Genomic DNA, 26,785 nt, shown 5'->3' on the forward strand with positions numbered 1-26,785 from the left:
AAAAAAAAAGGGGGGGGCCGCGGAGATCGAGGAGGGAGGAGGCAGCGGAGCGCGCGGGGCGGCGCGGGAGCGGGGAGCGGGGAGCGGGGACGGCGCGAGCGGCGGGCAGGCGGGCGGCTCTCGCGCTCCCGCTCCCGCTCTCGCCCGCACACACAGCGGTGCGCACAGACGCGCGCGCACACACGCCTGCACTCCTCCGCCCGCGGGCCCGGCCCGGCCCGCTCCGGCGCGGGCCGCCGAGGCGGGGATCCGGCGGGCAGGACGCGCCCCGCGCCGGATCCCGCTCCCACGGCGGCGCCCCTGCGCTCTGCAGCGGCACGCCGCGCCCCGCGCCCCCGCCGCTCCCGCCGGGAGATGGTCAACGACCGGTGGAAGACCATGGGCGGCGCTTCCCAACTTGAGGACCGGCCGCGCGACAAGCCGCAGGTACACGTGGGCAGGGGCGTGGGGACGCTCTGGGCCCGGGGCGGTGGCCGCTCTGGCTGTCGGGGTGAGCGCCTAGCTTGGGGCTGGAGTTTGGGGCTCAGCCCCGCGGGGTTCGGGAGGCCGGGAGCAAGGCGGGAGCCTTGGTCTCCTGGTTCGGGATGGGGCGGCGCCTCTGCAGGAGGCAGGGCCCCCTTGCGCCTCCAAAAGACTGCGGGCGCAAGCCTGTGCAGGGAGCAGGGTCGTTCAGTTCACAGTGGGACCAGCCCTTCAGTTCGCAGAGTGACCTCTTGCCGAGTCTGTTTTCCGCCTCTACAATGGGCGTCTTCAGCACTCACTAAGTGTCCACCCTGCGGTGCCACCCTGTGCCAAGCGCCTGGCAGGGTAATCTGAGCTCTGGGGCTAAGACTCAACCGCCTTCCCTGGCTCCCGAATCCTCACACTTTAGCCAGGGCCCCCGGAGACAGCAGAGGATCGATAAATGTTCGCCTCCTGTGAGATCGCTGGGCTTGGTGATTCTCCTGCCTTGAGGCAAGGAGAACAAGGCTCAGAGAGCGGGAGGCCACGCTGCTCCGCTGGGAGTTGAACCCGGGTCTGGAGGCTCCCGGTCTGCTCTTTGCCCGCTTCCTGCTGCCTGTTCAGGGGCAGTGGAGGTGGACAGGCTTTGAGGGTGCTCAGGGCTGAGCAGCAGAAGTGGGTGAGGGCTGAGCTCCAGGGCTGGCCATAGAGAGGGGTGGAGACGGAGGCGGAGCCCCAGGGCTGCCCCGGGCCAGGCTGCGAGGGCCTGGACGGACTGGAGGGACTGGAGGACCTGGAGCAGGCAGGCGCTCGCTGGCTCGCCAAGGAGAGGAATTAATGGGGCTGCCCGTTTTAAATTTCAAATTTCTCCCAGACAGATGTCATTGGGGAAGGAACAGTTCGTGTTTGCAGCGGCAGGAGGGGGCGGCAGGGGTGGGCCTTGCTGGCCCCTCACTCTCGGAAACTGCAACCTGCTCGTTCTGTCTGGAGCGAGTGACACTCCTGTGGTGTAGGTGCCCAGCCCTCCACAGTTTGCAAAGCTCTTCCCAGCCGCTTACACGGTCTCACTGCAGCCTGGATGCACATTCCGGAGTCAACGGGGGTTGGTGGCTCAGAGACATAGAGGCATCTGCCCCAGTCACACAGCATGGTAGCAGGAGAGGAAGGATTTGGAGCCAGGTCTGAGCCCGAGCCTCTCCCCGGGCCTCCTGGGCGAGCTGTCCCTTCTCATGTCAGCCAACCCAGACAGTCTTCTCTTGCTGAGATCTGGCTTTCTCCGCTCTTAGCAAAAGCAGCCAACTTCCTAGACTTGTCATTCAAGGTCATCCCCAGTTTGGCCCATTCTCCCTTCCTATTAGCCCCTTTACAGGTACTGACTGCCTGTCCTGTGGGACCAACCCCAGGTCCCACACCAGGCCTCCCGTTTCCAAACCTTTGGTGTCTTACCTCGTGTGTGTGTGTGTGTGTGTGTGTGTGTTGGGGAGCCAACACACACACACACCCCTTCACTCAGGGAAAAGCCTACTAAATGCCACCTCCTCCAGGAAGCCTTCCCTGGTGCCCAGTGGCTGTGCCTTGAAGTCCCAGCAGCATGTAGCCCGTGCTGCTCGGCTGCCTTTATCTCACTGCTTTGTGCCCTAGCCCTGAGTCTCTCCTCTATCAGGAGCTCCCTTTGGACATGGGATCCTTCTGGGCCCGCAGCCTGGGGTCTCCCCCTGGGCCCAGGCTCCTGCCCTTCCACGCCATTCAGGTTGGGAGCTGAGGGACTTTTGCTGAACTGAACTGCATGACGCCTCGGCCAGGAGGAACTGCGGGAGAGGAGCCAGCACGTACGGCTGTGTCTCAAGGGGAGGTGGCTTCCGGGGGATCTGTTTGAACCATGGCTTCAGGGCCTCCTGAGTCAGCCCAGCCTCCCACTGCTGCTCCCTGGGGACATGTGTTCCAGCTGCCGCCAGGCCAGGGCCCAGCCGTCTGCCCCTTGGCATCGGAGGCAGCCCCAGGGGCCCGAGCTAAGATCAAACACCGCCTCACCTCCCCACTCCCTTAGTGACCCGCATGTGGACGGGCTGTCCCGTGTGCTAACGCCAGGCTTTTTTGAAGCTGTCCCGTGCCCATTGTCAAAAGAGAGAGCCCGCCCTGCTTCTAGTTTTCCCTCGGCCACGGACATGCCGCGCGACTCTGGGTGAGCCACCCCCCCCCCCCGCCCCCCGTCTCTGAGCCCGGGCTGTGCCCGCGGCAGGCCCCGCTTCCTCCTTACTTCCCAAGGGCTGCTGGGAGGGTCATGCGAAGTGCTGGTGTGTTTTGCAAACTGTACAACACCGTGCAACCTCCAGGACGGTGCTCGTCAGAGCAGCCTGTCCCCTGTCACAGGCTGCCAGTGTCCCGATCGCCCTGAGCCCACCAGGGACAGCAACCTGACCACCGAGCTCCCACCAGGGGCCCGGCTGAGGTTGTTTAACGGGGGACAGACGCCAGAGCCACCATCTGAGCGGCAGCTGGCCGCATCTCCACAGCTCTGGTTTCTCAGTCACAACCGCCCTGGGAGGTCCGTAGCGGGGATGTCGGACCCGCTTGTCAGATGAGGAAACGGGCAAAGAGAGCAGCAGCCGGGACCTGAACCCGGGTGCTCGCAGGTGGCCGATGAGCCTCGGCGGGGCGGCTGGCTGTCTTTCCTCCGTTCAGCCTGCTCAGCCACGTCACGCGATGCCTGGGGAGTGGCCTCCAGGGTCCCGGCCGCATGGTCCCCGGACACTCACAGCACCCACTGCCAACGGGCCTGCGTCCAAGCCTCTCTTTTCCCGGGGACCTCCTTGGGCTGGCTCTGTCCTGGGCCCCGTCTGGCCTCAGCTCCTCATTTGCTGGGTGACCTTGGACGACATGCTGACTTTGTAAGAGCGTCCCCTCTCCCTGTGCAGAATGAGGGCTTGTGTACCCTCGAGGCAGGAGACGATGGCGGGGTGTTTGCCAGGAGTTTGGAGTTGCTAGAAATAGACAGATTCTTCTAGTCCTGGAGTGTGGGGCAGAAAGTCACCCTGAAACTGAGTCTTCTGGGGGGCCTTGTTTCTGAGCAGTCCCCAGGCCACCTTTGACCTCTCTGAGGCAACGTCTCTTAATACCTTCAAAACTTCGGAAAACATTCCAGAAAGGACAGGAGTTCTCACTGAGAAATTCTTCACGGCATCTAATGCACTCAGTGAGGCTCAGAGTCCTGCCTCAGCTGGGAGATCCAGCCAGACCCAGAGCCTGTGCTTCCGGGAGCTGAGAGTCTCATTTGCCAAGTCTGTCCCGGAGGGAGGGCAAGGTGTGTAGGGGGAATGAGCAGAGCCAGGCAGGTGGAGAGAACAGGGCGGGGCTGAGGAGGAGGCGGGGCCTGCAGGTGCCCTGGGCCCAGGGCTCATAGGACGGGCCAGCAAACCCTCTTCCCAAGTCTTTGGGACCCCGGAATGTTGAGCAAAACAACCAGACCCCTACTCTTGGGGGTGCCCTGCACTGGCCCCCAGTACCGCACCGGGCTACCGGGGAGAGGCGAGGAGGACTCACGAGGGAGCCTCCCGCTCTCCCCCCGGCCCCGTGAGCCTGCCTGAACCCCCACCAGGCCCAGACCACACGGCACCACCCTACTCAGCACCACGGATGGCCACCCCACCTCTGGTTGGGGTGCTCCCAGGAGGTGGCGCCCGGGGGCGGCTGCACCTGGATCTCACCTGGCCTGGTCTCCCCCTGGAGGGAGACTTTCTTCCTCCTACTTTGGTACCAGGAGTGTGGTCTCAGTCCACCCCGGGGACCACCGCCACCCAGCTCCCTTAGGTGACAAGGAAGAGGACAGATGCGGGCTGGGGCAGGACTGGCCCGCAGTGGCCGAGGCGGCGAGGCCCTTCCTCCTGAGCCCCGCTTTCCTCTGCAGCGGGGACAGATGCCGCCCCTCGCCTGGGACACCTCTGGGACATCCCACCTCCTGCCTCCCCTGGCACGAGCCCATCTTATCGCCCCCTTGGCCCGGGCTCGCTGGGCAGCCATCGACCGTGGGCTGACACTGGGGGTCACTCAGGGGATGCAGCCACGTCCCTCCAGCTGGGCGCTTACGCAGGTGGCGGGGTTACCAGGGGTTCTCGAACCCCAGGTCCCTGGCTCCTCCTGTGCCCACTGCCTGGGACACCGTCCCCGCCTCCCGCTCCTCGCCCCTGGCAGCGGGGCCCGTGCGTGTGCACCTGCCTCCGGCGGACCCCAGGGTGTGCGCCCCGCTCCGCCACGGCTGAGGGCTGATTAATAAGCTCCGGCCCGTGGCAGGCTCCATCGGGCTGCTGCCCCCCCTCATTATCTCGGGCGGATTTCTTTGCGAGGCACGTAAACGGCTGCCTGTAAAGGCGGACGGCGCTTCACGCGGAAGGTGCTCTCTGAAGACTAATTCTCCTCCGCTCGTGGCCTGCTGCGCCTCCAGGCTCCACGGTGCCCCTGCCCCTGGGGGAGCCCCTGCTGCCTGCTCGAGCCCTCCTTCTCCTCTGCGCTCTGCTTTCCCACCGGGGCCCAGGGGCTTGGGTGGAGCTGGGTGCCTGAGAGACCCAGGGTCCCAGAGACACAGGGACATAGCTGCCCCGCCAGCTGGGGACCTTAATGCTCTCCGGTTGGAGGACATCGCTCCGAACTGCCCAGGGCGAGGTGTCTCCTGATGAGCTCTCTCAAACCCTAGTCGTACTGCAGGCAGAGGCGAGAAGGAAAGCTGCCCAGTGGGTAGCCCGGGCACGGCCGCTGCCGGTCTGGGGGTGCCCGGCCCTGGGTTCCCATGCTGCCTCCTCCGCCTGCCTCCCGTGCGACCGAGGGCGAGGCCTTCTGTCCTCCGAGCCTCGGTCTTCCCATCCGCAGAACGGGTCCACCCACGGCAGGGCGTCATGTGGCGGTGCCATTGGCGGGAACACTGCGTCCTGGGGAATGCCAGTGGCGATGGGGTGCCCGCCTGTCTGGAAGCGGCTGACCCGCAGCAACAGGGGCATTGGGGGCCCCGCAGGTTGCCTTCGTCCCATGTCAGCCTATCGGAGGCAGGCGCAGGGTCAGAGGTGGTGCCGCCTCAGGGTCCAGGCCTCAGCACGTGGTCCTGGGCCTCTGCCCTGCCAGGTTCCCTGTAGACCCCGGGGGCTTTTCCTCCTCCCCATGCAGCCAAGGGGTGAGCTGGTCTCCCTGCTCTTCCATTCATCCAACGACCAGCCGCTCTGTGCCAGGCGGGGAGCAGGTCCCTGCCCTTGGGGACTCATGGTCCAGGATGAGTTTCCGGGGCCTGCAGTTGCCGCCTGAGCACCAGCTTCCCCTGTGCACACAGCTTCCCAGAGGGATCCGAGCCCCCAAAGAGCGTAAGAAGCACAGCCCATGCTACAGGAACTTCCTCGGGGCTGTGCTGGGCCAACTGTCTGCCCTGACCTCCTCGAGGACTGGCCTGGGGCCTGGCTCACGACGTCACCAGGGAATGTTGACTGGATGTTTGAGTGCATGGGGGAATGAAATCACAGACAGGGACCATCTTGAGAAATGCCGCCAGGGAGTGAGCAAGGGCTGTGGGAGCAGCCCAAACTGGGGGTGTGTGTGTGGGGGGCTCTGAGGAAACAGTCAAGGGAGGCTTCCTGGAAGAGGTGGCATCTAGCTGAGCCCTGAAGGGAGAGCGAGAGTTCGGCAGGTGGAAGAGAAGCGGGGGGAAGTGGGCGCCTCGGGCAGCGGCACGGCCAGGACCGAGCTGACGCAGCATGCGGGCCCGGCCGGAGCAAACCGCCCAGATGTGGAGCCCACGATGGACGGACGTGTTCCCCTGGGGCCTGGGCAGGTGTGGAGAGAGGAGGGGGACCTGGGTGAGTCCTGGGGGCGGGGAGTCCCCACCACTGCAGGGACAGGCTAAGGAACTCGCTCCCTCAGCTCACCAAGAACACAGACCCCTTCTTTCGGGGTCCCCTACCCCATCCTCCTATTTGTAGCTTTGAATTCACGGAAAAGCAGCTGTTTTTCCATAATTTCTCATAGTGAGACCTCTTACATGATGTAAGAAGAATCACTGTGTCATGCATCATGAAGAAGGAAAGCTGTCATTCACAGCTGTAAGATGTCCCTCGATATCAGAGATGTTAAAATGTGGGAAAAAAAAAAAGAGAGAGAGAGAGAAGGTAGGTCCTAGCGTCCACGCCCTACAGAAATAACACTGGGTAGAAAATAAGAAAAAAACAAACACCTGCAGATGCTCCGTGCACACCGATGTTTACGGCAGGAGCAGAGGCGGCCGGGGCGGTGCCGAGCGCCTCCGAAGGCCGGTCTCCAGGTCAGGAAGCTGAAAATGGGGACGTTCAGTCAGCCACGGTGGCCGGCCCGGGCTGGGCGTGACTCGGGCCAGCGAGTCTGGCCTTGCCGCCATGCCTCGTGCCTCCTCCACTGACGAGTGACGCTGGGGCTCCCGCTTCCTGCATTGCTGGCCGCGGACCCAGTTCGCACCTTGCCCGTCACCTTTCTCCTTTGCCCGAGTTGCCTCTTCGTCCCTTCCGGGGGGCACAGCTGCCCTGTCGCCCCGGCCCTCACGCTGGCGGGAGCTAGGCCGCCGTCCGCCCTGGTGGCACGCTGCCACCAGCATTTACGGCGCTTATCCCGCGGGTCCCGGAGAGCGACGGGGGAGGGTGCTCAGGGGGCCGCCCTGTGCCCGGGCCCCGTGGCCGCCTCGTGGGCCTGCACAGGCTTTGGGACTTGGGAACTCCAGGTCGGAAGGGACCTTCGGGGCCGGGCACCCACTGTCCCAAGGCACTCGCTCCTCTGTGACAGTGACGATTCGTGGCACCGTTGCTGGCGCCGCTACAGCTCTCTTCCTGAGTCTGTACCCCGGGCGCCCGAGTGCGCTGTGGAGGAGTGTCAGGCTGTCCCCGCTGTGCAGGGCGGGCAGGGCGGGGGCTGGGGTGGAGGTGAGGCCCACTCTCTCCATCGGTCTCCCTGCCTCGGTTTCTCTTTCCATCCTCTCCACCTCCGTCTGCTGGCATCTCTCACTCCTGCCCTATCCTCGGTGTGTCCCTCACCTCTGTCTCTCTCTCTGAGTCTCTCCTCCCCCGTCCCCGAGCAGGGATCCTCTGGGCCTCGCCGGGGTCTCACAAGGCCCCATCCCGAGGTGGCCTGGGCCCGCCTCGCTAGGCAGAGCTGGGGGCCCAGGTCTGCTCCTGAGGCTCCTCCTTCCTTCTCTCTCCTGTCCGTCTGCCTGTCCGTCTGTCTCTGTGTCCGTGTGCGCTGGCCGGCCTGCAGAGGCCGAGCTGCGGCTACATGCTGTGCACGGTGCTGCTCTCCCTGGCCGTGCTGCTGGCCGTGGCCGTCACCGGCACTGTGCTCCTCCTGAACCACGGCCACACGCCAGGCACGGCCCTCCCGCCCGTCGTCAGCACGGGGCCGGCCGGCACCAACAGCGCCCTGGTCACGGTGGAGAGGGCCGACAGCTCACGCCTCAGCATCCTCATCGACCCGCGCTGCCCCGACCTCACCGACGGCTTCGCCCGCCTGGAGGGCGCCCAGGCCTCCATGCTGCAGGCGCTGACCAAGCACCAGGCGGAGCCGCGGCTGGTGGGCGAGCAGGAGCAGGAGCTGCTGGACACGCTGGTCGACCAAGTGCCCCAGCTGCTGGCCCGGGCCTCGGAGCTGCAGACAGAGTGCGCGGGGCTGCGGAAGGGGCACGGCTTGCTAGGCCAGGGGCTCAGTGCCCTGCAGAGCGAGCAGGCCCACCTCATCCAGGTAAGGGGCAGGGTCTGAGCTCGCGGTCTGGGCGGGGGGTAGGGATTGGGGGGGCGGGGGGTGGCTTGATGTCCACGGCCTCACTGAATCTCCGAGTGTCCCGAGACCAGGGGATGTCGCTTTCTCTCCAGGTGAGGTGAGGCTCAGAGAGGTGACTCACTCACCCAAGGCCATTCGGCGAATGGTGCCGGGATTCAAACCTGCTCACTGTCCTGGTGACCCTGGGTATTTGTGTAGCACCTGCAGCATCGGGAAGTCAGGTCAGGAGACCCAGGGGCTTCCTAGGTGCTCCAGTGCAGGTGAGATGCCAGTGAGGCCGCTCATGGCCTTCCTTCACCAGTAGTGAATCAAAGTTCACGCCGCGTGGCCAGTCAGTGACCAGCCCTCCGGTCAGGGAGAGCTGCGCACCCAGGCACCTCACGCATTTCCTGCATTCGATGCCCATGAGGAGGGGCCAGCTGGGGGGAGCCCAACCAAACCCTCAGCCTGCCCCCGCCCCCCGCCAGGCCAGGCTCTGGCGCGTGGCAGGTAGATCTGGGTGAAGAATGCCTGGTGTTGACCACACCTGGGGCATGGCGAGAACTCCGATCCTCACGGATACGGGGATTTAAGGGGCGTTCACTGGCCTCACACTATTTCTCAGAAGAGAAAACAGGACCAGAAAGGGGTGGGGATTGGTCCAGGATACAGTGGCCGGGTCAGGCCTGGCATCTGGCCTCCCGGCACCCGGTCCAGTCTCCGGCCCTGTGACTCAGGTCCTTAGGGACTAGGAGGCGCGGCCCGCCCCCGCCAGTGGGCCCTGCCCCTTCCGGACACCCAGGATGACCAGGCATTCGGTCACCCAACAGCCCGTGAGCAATGGGCCTGTTTTCTCCCTCTGAAGCCTGCAGCTGGAGAAATTATAGTCCTCGTCATCCTGTCTGGGTGACTGATGGGGAGGCGGCTTCCCCGTCCCGGGTGGGGGGGGGGTGGGGTGCTCAGCCGCCTTGCTGCTGCCCCTGTCTGCACATCCCCCGCCCTCACCAGCAGGGCTCAGGAGACCTCCAGACTTTCTGAGTGGTCTGGGCCCCCCACCTCGCTCTCCACATGGCTCTGCCCCTGGTCAGCCGGGTCTGGGCCCTGGACGCCAGGGGCTCAGGCTGAGGTGGAGGACTGTAGGAGGCGCCTCAGGGTCTCCACCCACCATCCAAGCAGAGGCTTAGAGCTGTTCCTGCAAGATTAATAGCTTTTCTGGGTCCAGGCTCACCTGATGTATTTGCTTCTCAAAGGAATGTTTAATTTGACTGACTCACTGGAGACTCAGGTGGTTTCGGAGACCATGTGTCTTGTAGAGCCCTGTCTGCTGGCTCCTGGCCCTTCTTCTCCACCTGTCCCAGACCCTCAGCCAGTCAGCCCAGCCCTGGGTTTCCCAAAGCAGCACCCCTGGGCACCCCTGTCAGAACTGCCACACCCCTGGATCTCAGCCCAAATCATTGCCCCTCCCCGCCTCAGGTCCCAACAGCTCAGCAAGTACCAGGGTGACATGTGCACAAATGTCTGAGGCCCCCCGGCCCAGGAGCGGCAGAGCTGAGCGGTTCTGCCCTCGGGGTCCAAGTCCCAGCTGTGGGACCTTGGGCATGTCGGGCGCCACCCCCTGGGGTGGGCCTCCTCTCCTGCAAAGTTGGGAAAACACAGTCCATGCCTGACAGGACACTGGAGTGCCTGGCGCTCGGCTGGCGTCTGGCCCCAGAGAGATGCCGTCTGCACACCGGCATCTTTCATTTAAGGTGGAAACTGTTTGTAAACTGAAGTTTCAGCCACGGGAGATCCCCTCACCCCAGGAGACCCCTTTAGGACGGTGATGACGACCTCCTGCCGATCTGGGTGTAAATAAGCCCTTCTTAGCAGAGCCGCCCCAGAGGTGGGATCGCGACCCCCTTCTGTGGAGGGGCAGACTGAGGCTCAGTGGGCCAGAGTGCCTGCCTGGCCCAAGGGCTGGCAGCAACCCCGATTTCCCCACCCCGGAAAGCAGCCGGGTCCTCTTTGACGCGTCGGCAAGCAGGATGGACCTTCCTCATTCATCTGGGGCATGTTTACATTTTCAGCGTTCATCATTTGCCGGTTTTAACCAAGGGCTTCCCTGCCTGTTAGCGAGAGCGGGCTGTGCCCAAGTCCTCGTGTGTTTGCATTGTCGCAGAAGCACGGGCAAGACCCGAGAGACTTCACCAGTGAGCCCTGCGATCTTTGCTGCCCACCCCTCTTCCCCACCCCCCTGGGGCTGCCTGCCTCCCTCTGCAGGGATGGGGTCTGTCCACAGGACGCTGCACTAAAGTAAAGCCCAAGGAGCAATCCACCGCCAGGAGAAGGCTCGCCCAGACCGCTCCCTGCCCATCGGGTGCCTCTCCTCACTGAATCACCCGCTCAGCAGAGGAGAGACTGACAGGGAGACTAAGAGCTTCCAGGGCCCCTGCTTACGGACGAGCCTGGAACCATATTTTGTAAACTGCCAGTGCCGTATATTTCTACTTCCCTTCTTTCAACGAGCTATTATCTGGCAGGAGACAGGTGTGTAAAGACTCAGCGGGCTCCACACCCCCCGGCTGGCTGCCGGCTGCCCTTGACCCAGCCTCCCGGAGCCCAGGGTAGGGAGGTGACAGACCCCAGACCCTTCAGGCAGCAGCGCGTTCGGGAGGTCCCGGGGGACAGTGCTGGGCTAAGCCGTAAACCTCTGGACCACATCATGGGGACGAGGGGTACGCAGGACACCGGCCGAGCTCAGGCCCCTGACGCTCGCCATCAGGAACCTGCCCTCTCCACCTGCCCCGGAAACGAATGTCCCGCTGCTCTGGTTCACGGAGCGGGAAGCAGGCGTGGAGAGGCTCAGCCGCTCTTCCAGGGGCTGAGTCAAAACCCAGAATCGGCACCAGAGCCTGGAGCCCCACCACCGAGCCTGTCCTGCCCCCACCCTGGGCTCCTTGTGGCAACGACACAGCCCGGGGCGTTTGGGCTGCCAGTCGGCCCTGAGGCATGGCCTGAAGTCGTACTTGCTCAGGGACTGCTCCTTCTGGGCCTCAGTTTCCCCACTGCCGGCAGTGCCGTGGGGCGAGGGAAGGTAGTGGACAGAGAGCTGCACAAACTCAAAGCGAGGCTCGCGTGGGGGATGGGTGGGGTGGGCGGAGCGCCCCAGGGGCCCCCACCTGCGGAGAGCTGATTCGCGCCTCTGCCTTCGCTGCCTTGCTGGCATCAAAAGGGACGCTGGGTGAGGGTGTTTGGTAACCTGGAAGGCGCCCTACGGATTCGAGCGATGAGAGGCCCCGCTGCGGGCCCCACACTGAGCCGGGCCTTTCCACGGCTGTCGCTGGCCCGGGGCGGCTGCTGCAGGGGAGCACGTTAGCCTGGTTTCGAGGCTCGGTTAAGCCCCCCAGGTGGATAGCTGGAAAATGGGGGCGTCGGGGTTTGGAGCCAGCTTTGCTGATGCCAGGCGCTGCCTCCATCCGCTTTCTCTAATCCCCGCACCTGGGCGGAAGCCGCCCTGTCACCACCCCCCAGAGCCCCCGTCCTCTGCCCCTGCGGGCTCAGACCGCCTCGGATCGGGGCCAGCGCAGGGCAGGGGCTGCCCCGCACCGCACCGGGAGCCCGCCTGGCTGGCAGGTGTCGTGCGGTGCCCCCTGCCCCCGCCGACCACCCCTGTGCTCTGCATGCAGCTCCTCTCCGAGAGCCAAGGCCACGTGGCTCACCTGGTGAACTCGGTCAGCGACGTCCTGGACGCCCTGCACAGGGACCGGGTGCTAGGCCGGCCTCGCGTCAAGGCCGACCTTCAGAGGGCACCTGCCAGGGGGTCGCGGCCCCGGGGCTGCCCCAACGGTGAGTGGGAGCGAGGACTGTCTTCGCGGGTGACCTGGTGCCCAGCTCCGGCCCCTCATCGCCCCCTACCCGCCCCAGCGATAAGGACACACTGCTGTTGTCCGCCAAGGACTTCCTGTGCCAGGCGGCCCTCCTGCACCCCCGCTGGGCCTGCACCCCCCCACACACACTGGGCCTGCACCCCGCGCTGGGCCCTCGCCCAGCCCGATGGGGCGGGCCTCACTGTGCCCATTTTCCAGATGAGGAAAGCAAGGCGCAGAGAGGGTGCCACTCACCCAGACCCACCCGGGGCGTGGCGGAGAGACTAGTCGGCGAGCCCCGGGGACAGAGGGGGCCGGGCGGGGGCCCAGGCGGGGGCCCAGCCACCCTCACGGCCGTCCCTGCCGCAGGCTCTCGGCCGCGGGACTGCCTGGACGTCCTGCTCGGCGGGCAGCAGGAGGACGGCGTGTACTCCGTCTTCCCCACGCACGACCCCACCGGCTTCCAGGTGTACTGCGACATGCGCACAGACGGCGGGGGCTGGACGGTGAGTCCCCGGCCTCCTCTCCGCCCTCCGCCCCGCAGGGCGCCAGGGCCGGCGACCCGGGCTGCGACCCCCGTGGGTGCCGCCCCTCTGCCAGCCTCCCACCCTAGGCCTGGCCTCGCCCGGTGCCCTCCGGCCCCCGCAGACCTACCTGTCATCTCACGGAAGATCTCCGTACCCACAGAAACCTGCACGGGCACGCGGAGGTTGCGGGCGGACCTCGGGGCCTGCTCGGGAGGTAGACCTGTCACCTGTCCGCGGAGCCACCTTCCGCTCCCTGAGCGTGAGCTCTCCCAGGACAGCGGTGCCCCGGGGTGGTGGGCCAGGCGGGGTGGGGCCCCGGGATGAAATGCAGCACCAAGACCCCCCATGCCGATGTGAGTCCAAGCGCTGGTGCGATGGTTAACTTTCGAGTTATCCTGTGACTGGTGTGTGTGCAGGAGCGGGGAGGGGGAGCCCCCGAGCCATCGCGACTTCCTCTCGCCTCCGGTTCCTGCCTGGGTGGGAAGCGCAGTGAAAGGTTCCAGCGGCCCCGGAAGGGCAGAGCCGGGCTGTGACTGGGCCTGTCTGCCAGGGAGCCAGACACCACGGCGATTCACCGCTGGGGGAGGGGCGGGGCTCCCGCATCCACGGACAGAGGCGGACGTGGCTGTCGGTGCGGCGGTGGGGTCTCGGGCAAGTACGTAAGCTCTCAGAGCCTCAGTTTCCTTAGCTGTGAAATGGGGACACCTACGTACGTTCCTTAGGGAATGGCTGGTTTCCACAGGAAAGGATGCTCTGGAGGCAGAGCGGGAGGCCCGAGGAGCCAGCTCAGGGCCGCTCGGCCGGGAGCAGAGCCCCCCAGGTCCGGCTGGGGGTTGCTTGGTTGAGGGGGGCAGGCGAGGGGCAAGGTGAGTGCATCAGGAGGGCGGAGCCTGCCGTTAGGGCCACTGAGGGCAGCTGAGGCTCTGCGGCCCCAGAGACAGCCGCACCTGCAAATCTCTCTTCCGGCTGCAGGGCAGAGCTCGTCACTGTGCTTCCTCTGCACCTGGGGCTAAAAGCTCTTCCGTTTTCCAAACTCAGAACATCTGAGTTACGGAGTTTGCCTCTGGGACCCCCCTCAACGGTCCAGCATGCTAGCCAGAGCCCAAACCCAGAGGGACGGGGTAGGACAGGCTTAACGGAAGACGGAGATGCCAGCCCTGGCCACGCATCTTCCGCCCTGGCAGACTTGAGCCAGTCTCCCGGGAGGTCAGTCAGGATTCCGGGGGAGGCAGGTAAATCCTGCCAGGCTTCCGGGGCGATCAGAGGGGAGTGGATGAGCGAGGCCCTCCCACTCAGACACCTGGATTGGGGGCCCGCGAGAAAGGCCCAGATTAGCTGCGACGAGCTCGCGCGGCCAATAGTCGTTAATATCCATTTGGGCTTCTGTCAAAAGCAGTGTTTTCCCAGATCCCTCCGGGCACGTGGCAGGCTCAGCCCCCTGCCACACAGAATCGCTTGCAAACTCCGTTGTTGTAAGAGAGTGGCCACTGTCCCATCTGTCCTCGTTAGCTGTCACGTCCAAACTGCCAGCCTTCGAATGCTGGTGTCGGATGGCTCTCCCTGGTGGACAGGGCGCCTGGGGCTGGACACTCCGTCCAGAGAGACCGGACCAGGCAAGGACGGGGCTCGGCAGCCCTGCCCCCCAAGGGCACCTTATAAGTTTGTATTCCGCTGCTCTGCCCGGGGCAGGTCCGGCACCCCTCCAGGCGCTGGAGGCTTGTCCACGGGCACCCAGCTGGGCCACGCCCATGCACGTCTGTGGAACTGCACGTCACACGGTGATGCTCCCTGCTTCATGTGCTCGACGACAGGGCTGGAGCACTCGGCAGCAAGTGCTCGGCCCGGCGGGGGGGCTGGACGAGCGGGCAGACTTGTGTGAGGCTGCAGGGCTCGGGCTCTGGGGGCGCCTGGAGGAGAGCCCCTAACAGAGCCCGGGGCGGCCAAGAGCGGCTTCTGGATGGGGGCGTCCACCTGCCGGGGGATGAGGCAACGGGAACACGTGCGCAGAGTCCTGGGCGAGAGGGCGGGGCTTGTCCTGGGACCGCGGTGGGGCGGGGCTCCCTGCTGCTGGAGGGCGGGGTGATGCCGGGCAGGCAGGCAGGCAGGCAGGCGCTGGGTCGCAGGTGCTGGGTCGCGTGGGCTGTGCGGGCACGTGACGAGTCCGGCTTTCTCCTGAGGGCAGAGTGGGCTCCTGCCACCCTGGGATTTCCTCAGGGAGGGAGTGCCCCAGAGACAGGGGGCCGAGGGGCACGGTGGGTGTGGGGAGCAGTTCGGGGAGCGTGAAGTCCGTGGGCCCCGAATCCTTGCTGCAGAGAGTGGGAGCCTCCACGAGGGAATGAGGCCACGAGTGGCTCCTTGGGATAGGGAGACCACGGCGGGGGGGGGGGGGATGGAACCGCGCCTCAGGGTGGCCTTTCAGCTGATGCGGCCGCTGGCTCTGGCTGACCCAAGCCTCCCCTTCATGCTCCCCAGAGGCCACAAGGGTCACACCAATCACCAAGGCCACTTCTGACCCTGACACATGCACCCACCCCCACTCCTGCCCCCCAAGGGGAGGGGAACAGGCAGGTAGGAAGGGCTGCGCCTGCTACCCGTGACCCCGGGCAAGGGCCTTCCTCGCTGGGTCCAGCTCAGTCCCCATGGCCTTTGAAAGGCCTCCCTGACCGCGGGTCCATCCTCCGGCTCCAGCTTTGCACCCAGCACAGGTGCAGCTAAGGGCTCACCTGTCCACGCATTTCCTGTCTGTGCCCCGGCCCAGAGCGAGTTCCACCGGCAGCGGCTCAGCACCCGGCGGCCACCGCGGCTCCGGGCTCCGCAGGGCGCCTCACCCCGTCCGTGCTCCCCAAATTCTTGCCAAGGGTGACTGTCGGCTTCTTTCAGTGGTGTGACTTCACCTCTCCAAGCCTCACGTTTCTTGTCTGTTAAGTTGGGATAATATGATGCTGTCTGCAGTGAGGAGAGTCAGAACCTTCACAGGTTGCTTGCCTGTGAGGCAGGGGTGAGGAGCGGGGGCCCATACTGAGCTTGGGGCTTCCCCAGGAGCAGAGGAACCCGCTCTACCTGCGGCGTTTTTACAGAGGTGAAGCCGTGTAAGAGTAGAGGCCAAACTTCCTCATTTGGAAGGTGATGCCCAGGCGTTCCCAGCTCACCTCCCCAGGCCCTCCGGACTGGAATGGCCACGCCCCCTTCCTCGTCTGGCCAGCGGGGTAGCCCACTTAGCTTGCTCGGCGTCCTCGCAGGCTCTGGGAAGCCGGGCGGCCATGCCCAGGGCCCAGTGTGGGTTTCGGGTGGTTGGAAGGAGGGTCCTGCTTGGGGTCCCCCCACCATGCTGCCTCTCTGCCCCAAGGCACAGTCTTGCGTATAGGGGCGCCGCCAAACCTTCATCTGTGCGGAAATCAGGTCCAGCTCAGTGTCTGCAGTAGAATCTGCTCTGCTCTGAGACCCCGCTCAGACCCACAGTGCAAGCCGGCTGTCCTCGATGCCCTGAGCCCGGTGGCCCGAGCCTGTGTGCTGCATGGAGACCCCTCTGCCAGGCGCTTTTCTGTTGTGCAGGGTCAGTGGCTCAGACATGCCTCTAATTGGCTCCACAGAGAGGGAAACCCTCCCCTCCTCTCCGCACCATGCCCATCCCCCCTACCTGAGCTCCCCGGTGGGGAGGAAAATCCTTCCCTCCCTCAGAAAACATCAAAGGAGCCTCTAGCCTGCAGAATGCAGCAGGCAGGGGGTGGGATCAGGCTGAGGCAGAGATGAAATGCTGCCCGAGGTCCCAGCAGATGCGGGCACAGCCCCCAGCCTGGGACCCCAGGACCGTGGATCCTGCCAGGGCTGCTGGCTGGGGCTGTGGACAGTTCTTGTCGCAGGGGCTGTGGTGGCAGGGGGACCTGCTGTGACATCAGTGGGCCACTGTGTCCCCAAGCTGCAGCCTGGCTCGGCACCGGCCCCCACTGCTCTGGGGAGTCCTGGGAGCTGGCACACGTTAAGGGTGACATACAACGCCCCAACCTCCCCTTATCGGATCCGTGCGGGCAAGGCCTGCCTTCGGCCAGGGCAGTGCGGATAATTCGAGCTGGTAAGGTAGCTGGGGTGGCACGTGAAGGCTCAGCCGGTGCCGCCGCACTTGGTAAATGGCAGCTCTGAGCGGTGCGTGCCAGGTGCCGACTGCCAAGCCCGGGAAGCGCGGCGGGGTGCCAAGCCCGGGGGTACCATTTTCAGTCACAAACAAGGCGGGGGCCCACTTCCTCCCGAGCCTGGCAGCTGGTTCTGCGGCAGAGGGAGGCGATGCTGGCCAGACCTACTGTGCGCCCCGGTTCCCTCTTCTACTTCTTCGCATCTTTCCTGCGACCCCACAGGGGAGCAGGGGGGCTGTTGACGGTGCCTTTTGTAGCAGGAAACTGAGGTTCAGGAGTGTCTGCGACTAGCTGGAGGTCACATGGCCTGTGGGAGTCAGAGTCGGGGTTTGAACTCAGTTCGGTGTTTTCCGGAACCTGTGCTCTTGCCAGCAAGACGCTCTCCCCCCCCCCCCCCGGGGGCGGGGCGACGCCCAGAGGATCCAGACAGCAGCCGCCTCCCAGGAAAGCAGAGGCTCCCCAGGGGCTGCGTTCGTCACTTCCAAGTTCTTTGTTCTTCAGAAACCACCCGCCTCCGCTGCAGCCTCCCCGCCTCCCAGAAGTGGAGGCTGGCGGCTGCCACAGCCACTCGACCAGCGTTGTCCTGCTGGTAACTGGTTTCAGCAGCAGCGTCACCAGAGCCTCTAGAAAGATCCCGGATGCTGCCTCTTGAGGTCCCCTTCTAAGGTGGCAGAGACACCTGCTCCCTATCTCGTCGGTTTTGGACTCACCCGGCCCACAAACCTGGGGCCTCAGCAACTGCTGACCACCTGCCAAGCAACACTCTGTTCAATCGACATTTTAGCTGAGCACTGCCTCCTCCAGGAAGCTCTCCTAGACCACTTCCACAACCCTATCAGATGGTTCATCTTCCTCTGAGCAACCAGCAAATGTAACAATTGTTTCCATTATGGAATTCTGTGTATCAACCAGCACATTTAACCATCACCAAATCCTTGTGGGCAGGGGCTGTTGTAATTCCCGTTTGACGGATGAGGAAACTGAGGCACAAGATGACAGGGACATGCCAGAACTGCTCCCCCCTGTGCGTCCATGTCTCCCTGAGGCGGTGAGCTCTCTGAGGGTCAGAGTCGCCCCGCGTGGGGCCTGGGGCAGCGACCCTTTCATTCTGCAGAAGACAGGACCCAAGGCTCAAATGCTCTCGCAGCCTGTTGGCTGGAGTCTGAGAATTCGGGGGCCAGCCCAGCACGCTCCCGGGGCCTGGCCTAGCACAGCTCCGATGTGGGCCAGGTGGGCCCATGGGCGTGGGGGCGCAACGTCCACCCCCTCAGCCATGGGGCACCCCTCGGCCTTTGTATTTGTGCGCTGTCAGCCCCAGTGGGCCCCAGCACCCCAGCCTTGAGACACCCTCACTCTCCAGAGATTGCTCCACCTCTCCAAACCATAGTCTTCTCATCTGCCAAATGGGAGCGCAAGCCCCTCGTCTTGGGCCGTGGTGGGGAGGGTGGTGGCTGTCCTCCAAGGCACTGGCTAGTGCTGGGGTGACCACAGAGCCGGGCTCTGGCACTCAGGATGATGACGCCCATGGGGCCTGTCTGGGGATGCTCAATCGGCGGGAACCACTTGCGGAGCGCGAGCCGGACCCCTGGAGCCCGTCTGACAAACGGGAGACAGTCAGCCACTCTCCCGCCCCCCCAAGAGCAGCCCTCCCTCCTCGGAAACCCCGATCGCCATCTGCAGGAGCGTGTGGGCCCAGCGGCACTTGGAAGACGCCCAGGCGGCTGGCTTTTGAGAATCCGCACCGGGGAAACAGGCTCCTCACACTCGTGGCGCCTGCCCAAGAGCCCGCGGTGGCGGCCGGCATTTCTCCACCGAGCGCCGCACAGCCGGAACCCAGCGGAGATGCCCCAGGAGCTGGACCGATGAGTAGTGTAGCCTCGAAATTAATAAGCGACTTTTTTCTGTTTCTCTACCTTCCGCCTGTCACCTCTTTTTTGCTTAAGCGGGATTCCTGCTCCGTGCGCACGCAGAGGAAGGGGGATCTGCTACACGTCGATCTGCTACTCACCCCCCTCTCCGTGTCTTCCTGTCCTGCTGATCCTCGCTCTGCCCTGAAGGCCTTGGGCATGGCGACAGCCTGCCATCTGGTGTCCCTGAAGGCTGGCAGGTTCCCAGGAGCCTGGAGCCACAGGTGCATTTTGCCCTGAGTGTCGGCATTAGAGACAAGCTCCATGCACACCTGAGTGAGACCTGCAGTCGCCCGCATGTGCCCTTGGAACTTGCCGGCACGTTGCTCCGTGATCGGCTCCAGGGCCAGGCCGGGGTTCCGGGTCTGAGGTCCCAGTCGGCGCCCGGCACACCTGGTCATCTGGTGTTTGAGCCGAGGGGTAAGGACCACCCGTGGCAATGGTCGGCGACATCCAGAGCAGCGGTTCTCACGCTGCGGGGCGTGATCCGTGGGCAGGTGGTGAGATGAATTTATTTTGTGATCGGCATTATTTTTTAAGTCGCAGAGACTGGACTAGAACAGCACAGGATAGAAAATACCAGAGCGCAGCCTCTCAGGGCAGGGGTCATCGCAGGAGTGTCTGTTTCAGAAACGCCCGTGAGTGTGTGTCACCCCGCAAACCGTGCTTCCCTGGGTCACCCAGTCCAGGGGTGCTTCTGCAAAGCCACGTCACGGATGTGTTGGGTCCCTCGAAGATGGTTCGGAAGTCACCACTCGGGTTCAAGGGCCCGTGCTGGCAAACAAACGCTGCGCCGGCTCCGACCGCTTTGCGAGAAGCACCTGCAGCGCGAGCCTGATCGTGGTGTACCTGCCCAGGTGGGCAAGGAAGACCCGGGAGGCCCGGGCGGCTCCCAGACACGCACCCGCCCCCACTGGGGGTGGTCGCGCCTGTGACTGACCCCTGGCCGGAGACGGCAGTGAGAAAGAAGGGCGGAGGACTGTGGGCCTAGAGGTCGGCTCTTGGCATGAGAGGCCGACAAGGAGGCCCGGCCTGGGCAGCGGATGCCCTGGTCAGTGCCACTCGCTGGCAAACATGGGTGTGGGCGAGAGTGGGGGACAGTGGCCTTAGGCGTGAGGTGCGGCTCCCACTGCACACACCGCTGCTCACGGCTGCCTGGCCTCCGGCCAGCGTCTGGGCTTCTGTCGACCGTAACGAGGAGGGGGCCGGGGCACACAGAGCTTTGTCCTGGGGCGGGGTCAAGGGGAGCTCGGCTCTGAGCCGCTGCTGTGGCCGGCTCCAGGCCAGCTGCTCCTGGCCGCTCGGCTCGTCCGTCCCAGGGTCTGGGCTTCGTGTCCCGCCCGGGGCCTGGACGCCCGGCGTCCACACTGTTTCCTTCTTAGAGCAGCAGGAAAAACGGTGACGAGGGTGATAACATGCCAGCCACCGCGCCCTCTACGCTGGCCGAGGCCCTGCGCGGCCGGCGTCTCAGTGGGTGAGGGACCCGAGGCCCAGAGGGGACGAATGTCTTGCCCAGGCCACGCGGCGGAGGAATGTGGGGCCGGCACCCCGTCCTTCCTCAGGGCCACCCCGGAATCCCGCCCTCCCCACCCTTTGGATCAGCCCCGCTGCCCGCCTGGGCGGGGTCCCCTGAGCCCAGGCCTCGCCCCTGCCCCTCTGCCCGAAGGGCCCTGACTTGGTCCCCAGCTGGCACTTGGAATGTTTCAGTGAAAGGAAGGGGCCCGGGCAGGACGCCCGAGGTGGCTCAGGGACGAGAGGTGCACAGCCCATGTCTGGAAGGACGACCGAGGTGGGGCCTGGGCAGGGGCCACGGGAGGAGAGCGGGGGTTGGCCATGGCCGGGCGTCCCTGCTGTCTCCGGCTGGCCCTCACCGAGCCCCGACCGTGAGCCAGGCCCCGAGCTTTTCCTGGGTGGAGGGCCACCCGTGGAAGGGGGGAGCGGGGTGCTGTTACAACCTCCACTCTACAGATGCAGACGCGGAAGCTGAGGCTCAGTGGGGCGCAGTAACTCCCCGCTGCCGGAGCCCAGGTCCATAACCACTGCCTACCCCACCGGCCCAGCGCCCCGCTCCGGCCCAGCTCCCCGCTCCAGCAGAAACCGGCTGCCCTCTCCTCCTGGGGGAGCCGAGGGGCCCCCCCACCCAGGGCCCCCCCACCCAGCTCGTGCTGGGATCAGGCCTCTCAGCAGACATGCTCAGGCTGTCCAGCCCCGCAGACCTGATCTGAGCCCAATCGAACTTCCCTCTGCGGAGCTGGCCCCTTCTGACAACTTTCGCATTTCAGGGTCAGGCCAGGTTTCGGTCCCTGAGCAAGAAAAAGGTGTGTCACGTCCCTCCTGCTGCCTGATGTCCCCAGGGACAGAGCAGAGCGCCCGTGGGCAGACCAGCCCCCGCGGTTCCGGGCGACTGAAACCAGGCTGCTTAGCAAGGAAACTGGCAGCCACGAATGGAACACCTGGGACCCGGCTCGGGCCCAGACGGAGGGGTCGGGTGGGCAGCCAGGGCTGCTGCCTCGGCAAGCTGAGTGAGGAAAAGGAAAGGCTCGTTAAACAGAAAGAGGAGGAGGGGCGGGTGGGAACAGGGCTGTCAGCCGACCCAGAAATACTCGGGGCAGCTCTGGCCCGAGCCAGTGTGGGGCTCATTTCAGCGATTTCACCGGCGGGACTCCCAGGCCAGGCGTGTGATTGGAGGAGGAACACGCTGGGGGCGGCTGGTGGCACCCACGTCGCAGCCCAGCCGCCTCCCCCGGGAGGGGCTGGGGCTCCGGTTTCTCCAGCCCCCACTGATCTGCTGCCTGGGGAAGGTGGGGAGGGCTTCCTGCCTGGCAGAGGTGGTCTGAGAGACGGAGCTTAGGAGGCCAAGCCTGTGCGTGTGTGTGTGTGTGTGTGTGTGTTCTCAATCTTTGAAAGGTTAAAAATGGGCTTGGGTTCAGTTTTGTCTGGACCTGGGAAGGCTGTCAGGACCCTTGTCCACCCCTGTGATTTGACTAGTGGGGAAACCGAGGCCCGAGCTGGGTGGAGACCGGTCCAGGCAGCGGAGGTTTCCTCCACCCCACCCCAGTGACCAGCTTTCCTTCCTGAGGGGACGTGCTGGGGGCCGGGGGGCATTCGGTCAGTGCCACCTCGGGCCACCCCGACACCCTGGAGTGCCGGCTCCGCTCCAGGCCCCTTGCCAGGGGTGCTGAGGGACCTGGGGGGCCCGGGCCCTGCCCTCGGGAGCCAGCGGGCAGGCGAGGCGAGGGGGCCGCCCGCGGGGGCTGGGGTCGGGGTGGCCGGCGCCGGCTCCTCATCCTCACCGTGCTTTGCAGGTGTTCCAGCGGCGGGCGGACGGCTCCGTGAACTTCTTCCGCGGCTGGGAGGCGTACCGGGACGGCTTCGGCACGCTCACGGGGGAGCACTGGTTAGGTGAGGGCCCTGCCGCCTGCAGACTCGGGGGCGCCGGGGGCCGGCTCGTCCCAGACGGATGGCTGTCTGCGTCTCCCTGGCCTGGGCACGCCGAGCCCGCTCGCGGGTGCTGCGTCAGAGGGGGCGACGTCAGGGCGTTGAGAGGGAATGAGGTGGCGGGGCAGGCGGGTGCAGGAATCGTGGGCACAGGATGAGCCCCACGGACACATGGGCTTTTCCTGTCGGGGACGCCTTGGGGCCTGGCCGCTTGTCATGCGTCAAGGCAGCTGCGGGCAGGTGCAGGGCTCAGTTCCACATAACGGGAGGGCCAGGACAACCCCCAAAGCGCCCTGCCCGCAGAGGTCAGGGGTGCCGGATGCTGTGCTCGCGACACGGAGGGCGTGACTCCTGGGGGGGTGGCCACTCGGTGCCCCTGCCCGCGGCTCCCGACGGTCCCTGGGCACAGCCATACACTTCCCACCGCTGGCGCAGAGTCCATGCCTGGGGCAAAGTAAGGGCTCAAAGAGCTTCGATCCACATCGTCATGATCACTGTGATTTACATGCTGTCTCTCTTTAAACTCACTATTTTAACTTTTTAAACTACATACATAATTTCATTCTAAAGAATAACATTCATGAATATTTTAGACCCGAAGTCCTTTATATTTGGTGGAGAGTTGTGCTCGCAAGGTGAGGTTTTGGGTTTTTTTTTTTTTTTTGAGAGATAATTCACTGTTTTGAGGTGCACAATTCAGAGGTTTTTTACTATGTTCACGGTTCTGCCACCATAGCCAGAACATTTTCTGCACCCCAACAAGAAACCCTGTGCCCCGTGAGCAGTCACTCCCGTTCACCTTTTAACAGATGCTAAAGTAAACACAAGGCATCAGAATGACACAATCCGTCACGGGAATGACCGCGCACGGCCCACGGCACACCTGTGCCGCTCCGGCATCCCCGGGCACGGACATCTGGCGTCATTCCCCAGCGAGGCCGGGGACAGCCGGGCAGGAGGGAGAGGCGGCGAGAGCAGAGGCGTGCGGCCTCTGGCTGGCCGGCAGCGCCAGCGGGAGGGCCGAGCGCCAGGATCTGGGCTCCAGGTGGGGCCGGGAGGGTCCCAGGTCTGTAAGGACTCTCGGGGGCGGGGGCCAGGTGCGTGCCCGCTCCCCACGTGTGCAGAGGCCCCCGCGTGGTGATTTAGGCTGTCGTTTGCTTCATGCCTGTCTTCGTGACCGAGGATCATGAGGGCAGGACCCTCTCTGCCCAGACCTCAGCCTTGTCCCTGGCGCCACATGGGCACTGGCCGCAGGAGAGGTGACATCCCCGGGTGGACTGCATGACCACAGCCCCAACTCCTGCACACCTGTGCGCCCAGCCCACCTGGGAGGGTGGCGCTGCTGTCATCCTCCCCTTTTACGGACGAGGAAACTGAGGCTCAGAAAAGGTGGTCACTCGGAGCAAGGGACGCAAGTCACAAGCCAGTGCGTGTTGGCGTCGGGGAGCCTGGGCGGGGTTCACGTGCTGGGGCCATGCCAAGCTGTGAACCCTCCCCTGAACTGAGTGAACGAACACCGGGCCAGGACAGGGGGTGGGGGGGAGAAGCTCCAGGGCGGGGATACCCGTCCCCCGTCCACCCCCCTCCAGGTGGGTGTGTGAAGACGGGGAGAAGGCAGCCAGGTGGGGGCCCTGTCCCCCCCTCGCCACCCGCCCCCTCGGAGCACGTCGGTGCCTCCGTCACTCCGAGCATCTTAATTGAAATCTGTCGGCAGCCGCGGCGCGGGAGGAACCGTTCGGCAGGGCCTGATTAGCTCCCGGCAGACACGGAGCCCTGACCGGAATGCCAACTCGAGCCGGGCCGCATCCCGCGCTGATCCCTCTGCTCGTCCACGTGCCTGTCCCCTTCCCTCCCTGTGCTTTGTCTTTTCCTATTGGGTCTCGGGAGCTCTTTATATATTAAGGTTATTGATCTTTATCGGCTACAAGGGATTCATATTTACTCCCATTTATCTTCCAGTTTTTTTCTTTTTTTGTAAAATTATTGCTTATTTTCTAGAAGTTTTAATTTTCAGGGTAGCCAATTCTGCCAGTCTTTTCTTTATCTTCTGGGGTTTAGGCGCTGCTCCCCGCTCCCAGTTTTATAAGAATGTCTCCTATTTTTTAATGCTTTTTCAGTGACGCGTGTTAGGTTCCGACCTTCGATCCATCTGAGAATTCACTGGGGCAATGATACGAGGTTTGGGAATCTCTCTGTGTTTCCCCTCCGCTTTAATTCGCGGGCTCATCCCTTCTCAAGCTCTGCTATTTGAACTCTGATGGATGATGGGGTCGGATCTCGGCCCACCAGCGACCACCCAGTGGTGGGGAAAGGAATCTTCCAGCATCCCCGTGGGGCGGGCCTCCCTCTTGCCCTATCCCTGGACCGGAACGGCGTGAGAGCGAGGAGTCTGGGCAAATCTGCCTGGGTCCAAATCCCAGCTCTGCCACTTAGCAGCCGCACGACCTGGGCCGGTTACTTAACCTCCCCGCGGCTTCTTTTCTCACTTATAAAACAGGGGAGAATAATAGCGCCTGCCTCGCTGGACCGTGACAGCAGCGGCGAACACCTGAGTAAGATGTGCAGCCACCTGGGCTCTGTTCTAAGACTCGCACAGGGATTCTTTAATTAAATTGGACCCATCCTAATGCCGCAGGGTTCATTACCCCACGTGACGTGCTCAGAACAGTGCCCGGCATCTGTTAAGTGCCATCCGGGTAGTGGCTGTTGTCACTTGCCCGCTGCCTGCCCTTCTGAGTTTGTGGAGCCCTCTAGCCCCTCCCAACGGCCCCGTGAGGCCCACTGCACAGGTGTGCATGCCGGGGCCCAGAGGGGGAGAGCAGCTCGCTCCGGAACTCCAGCCCAGGGAGGAGTGGACACAGGCAGAGAGACGGGCGGCAGGTCAGCTGTTGGTGCGGCTGTTACTGTGTCCTTGGACCTGGACCACGGGACCGAGGCTGCCCCTAGGCTGGATGGGGAAGGGCCGCACGGCCGCCACGCCCAGTTAGGAGGAACACGGGGCGGGGTGGGGGTGGCGTGGAGCTCAGGAAAGGCAGGAGGAGAGGCTGATGAACAGTCACTCGGTGCTGATAACTTGTAAGGCGTTTAATTAAATGGCCTCTTCATCAAGAGATAATCAGAGGGTCAGGGAAGCACCTTGAGTGACTGTGGGGGGAAGAGGGAGGCCTGGCATGAGACCCCAGGATCGGTACAGGAGTGGAGGGTGTGTTGGGTGTTGGGGCGGGGGGCAGGTACGGAGCCAGGCCCTGGAGGCAGTAGGAGACACAGGCTCTGCCTTCTGCCTCTCATCCATTTATTGAGCACCTAGTGTGTACCAGGCCCCACCTCAGACACTTGGGGCTGTTGCCCCTTTCTGTCACCAAGCACATGAGCTTAGCCCTTGTTTCAACCTGGTTTTCTCTTGGGTGGGGCCTTCTAAGCCCCCCACTTCTCCTACATTCTGTCTCCCTCTCCAGGGCTCAAGAGGCTACACGCACTGACGTCGCAGGCGGCCTACGAGCTGCACGTGGACCTAGAGGACTTCGACAACGGCACCGCCTACGCGCACTACGGGAGCTTCGGCGTGGGCTTGTTCTCTGTGGACCCCGAGGAGGACGGGTTCCCACTCACTGTGGCCGACTACTCGGGCACTGCAGGTAGGGCTCCAGGCTGCAGGGGGAGCGGGGGGGAGCCCACCGATCTCCCCACATAGGAGGTCCTGCCAGGGCAAGTGCTTCTGCCTCTGGGGTCCAGATCAACGTTTCTGCCCGTCCCCTCCAAGGCCCACCTGGTTCTCATCCCAGCAAATGAAGCCAGCAGGGCCTGCAGGGCTCGCCCATTTAGCAGATGAGCAACTGAGCCAGGAAAGGGGACACCTGCGGTTTGGCTCTGCTGGGTCTCTGAAGGGGGCTGGGTTTCCCTTAGGCAGAGTCAAAAAAGCAAGGAAGGGAGGGGGTATATGAAAAGCTGGGGGAGGAAGAGAAACTACCTAGACCCAGGGACAGCCGCCGACCCGTAGGGGGCGCTGTAGGCGCACGTGAGCTGCGCGGACACCATGGGTGGGTGTGTCGGGACAGGTGCGCGTGCACCGCCACGTATTCGTGGGGGCAGTGTGTACATGTGCGTGCGCACGCACATCCAGGGGAGTGCACCGCGCACACGTAGCTGTGCTCGCGTGCCCGTACCTGTGCGCCCCGAGTACACACCTGAGTGCGCGCGCCTGCGCAGGGGACTCCCTCCTGAAGCACAGCGGCATGAGGTTCACCACCAAGGACCGCGACAGTGACCACTCGGAGAACAACTGCGCTGCCTTCTACCGCGGCGCCTGGTGGTACCGCAACTGCCACACGTCCAACCTCAACGGGCAGTACCTGCGCGGCGCGCACGCCTCCTACGCCGACGGCGTCGAGTGGTCCTCCTGGACCGGCTGGCAGTACTCGCTCAAGTTCTCCGAGATGAAGATCCGGCCGGTCCGCGAGGACCGCTAGGCCGGCCCCGCCCCCTGTCCTGCCCGCCCCCCGCCCCGGCTCCGCCCCGCCCCGGCTCCGCCCCTCGCCCCGCCCACCGCCTGTCCCCCTCTCCTGCTCGATTGCCTGCCTCCCGCACCTGGCTGACCCGCTCTTGCATTGGGGCGGGGCCCGGCAAACCCCAACACTGCCCCCTGGGCGGGTGACGTCGCACATCACCTTCACTCTGTTTCCACCCTTCAATTTGCCTCGGATGCGGGGCGGGGCAAACTTGACTCATAATTCTACCTGCCCAGACTTTGGGTC

The 26,785-nt window shown here is 64.4% G+C and overlaps 1 protein-coding gene across 3 annotated transcripts; it reads left to right on the plus strand.

Annotated features, from left to right (window-relative positions):
- The first annotated feature begins 354 nt into the window (after positions 1-354).
- FIBCD1 (fibrinogen C domain containing 1) lies at positions 355-26,506 on the plus strand. 3 transcript variants are annotated; one of them, XM_036217878.1, is made up of 8 exons: positions 2,635-6,581; positions 7,693-8,172; positions 11,856-12,015; positions 12,405-12,541; positions 12,684-12,776; positions 21,902-21,998; positions 25,490-25,669; positions 26,241-26,506. In XM_036217878.1, the coding sequence occupies exons 1-8, from the start codon at positions 6,480-6,482 to the stop codon at positions 26,498-26,500; spliced, it is 1,509 nt and encodes a 502-aa protein (XP_036073771.1). In that variant the 5' UTR covers positions 2,635-6,479; the 3' UTR covers positions 26,501-26,506. The 3 variants fall into 3 exon arrangements, with proteins under 3 accessions (XP_036073773.1, XP_036073771.1, XP_036073772.1); XM_036217880.1 differs by lacking the exons at positions 2,635-6,581; positions 12,684-12,776 and adding an exon at positions 355-426; XM_036217879.1 differs by lacking the exon at positions 12,684-12,776.
- Positions 26,507-26,785: the final 279 nt, after the last annotated feature.

Source organism: Rousettus aegyptiacus, unplaced genomic scaffold, assembly GCF_014176215.1.
Source record: "Rousettus aegyptiacus isolate mRouAeg1 unplaced genomic scaffold, mRouAeg1.p scaffold_m13_p_3, whole genome shotgun sequence".
Classification (NCBI taxonomy): domain Eukaryota; kingdom Metazoa; phylum Chordata; class Mammalia; order Chiroptera; family Pteropodidae; genus Rousettus; species Rousettus aegyptiacus.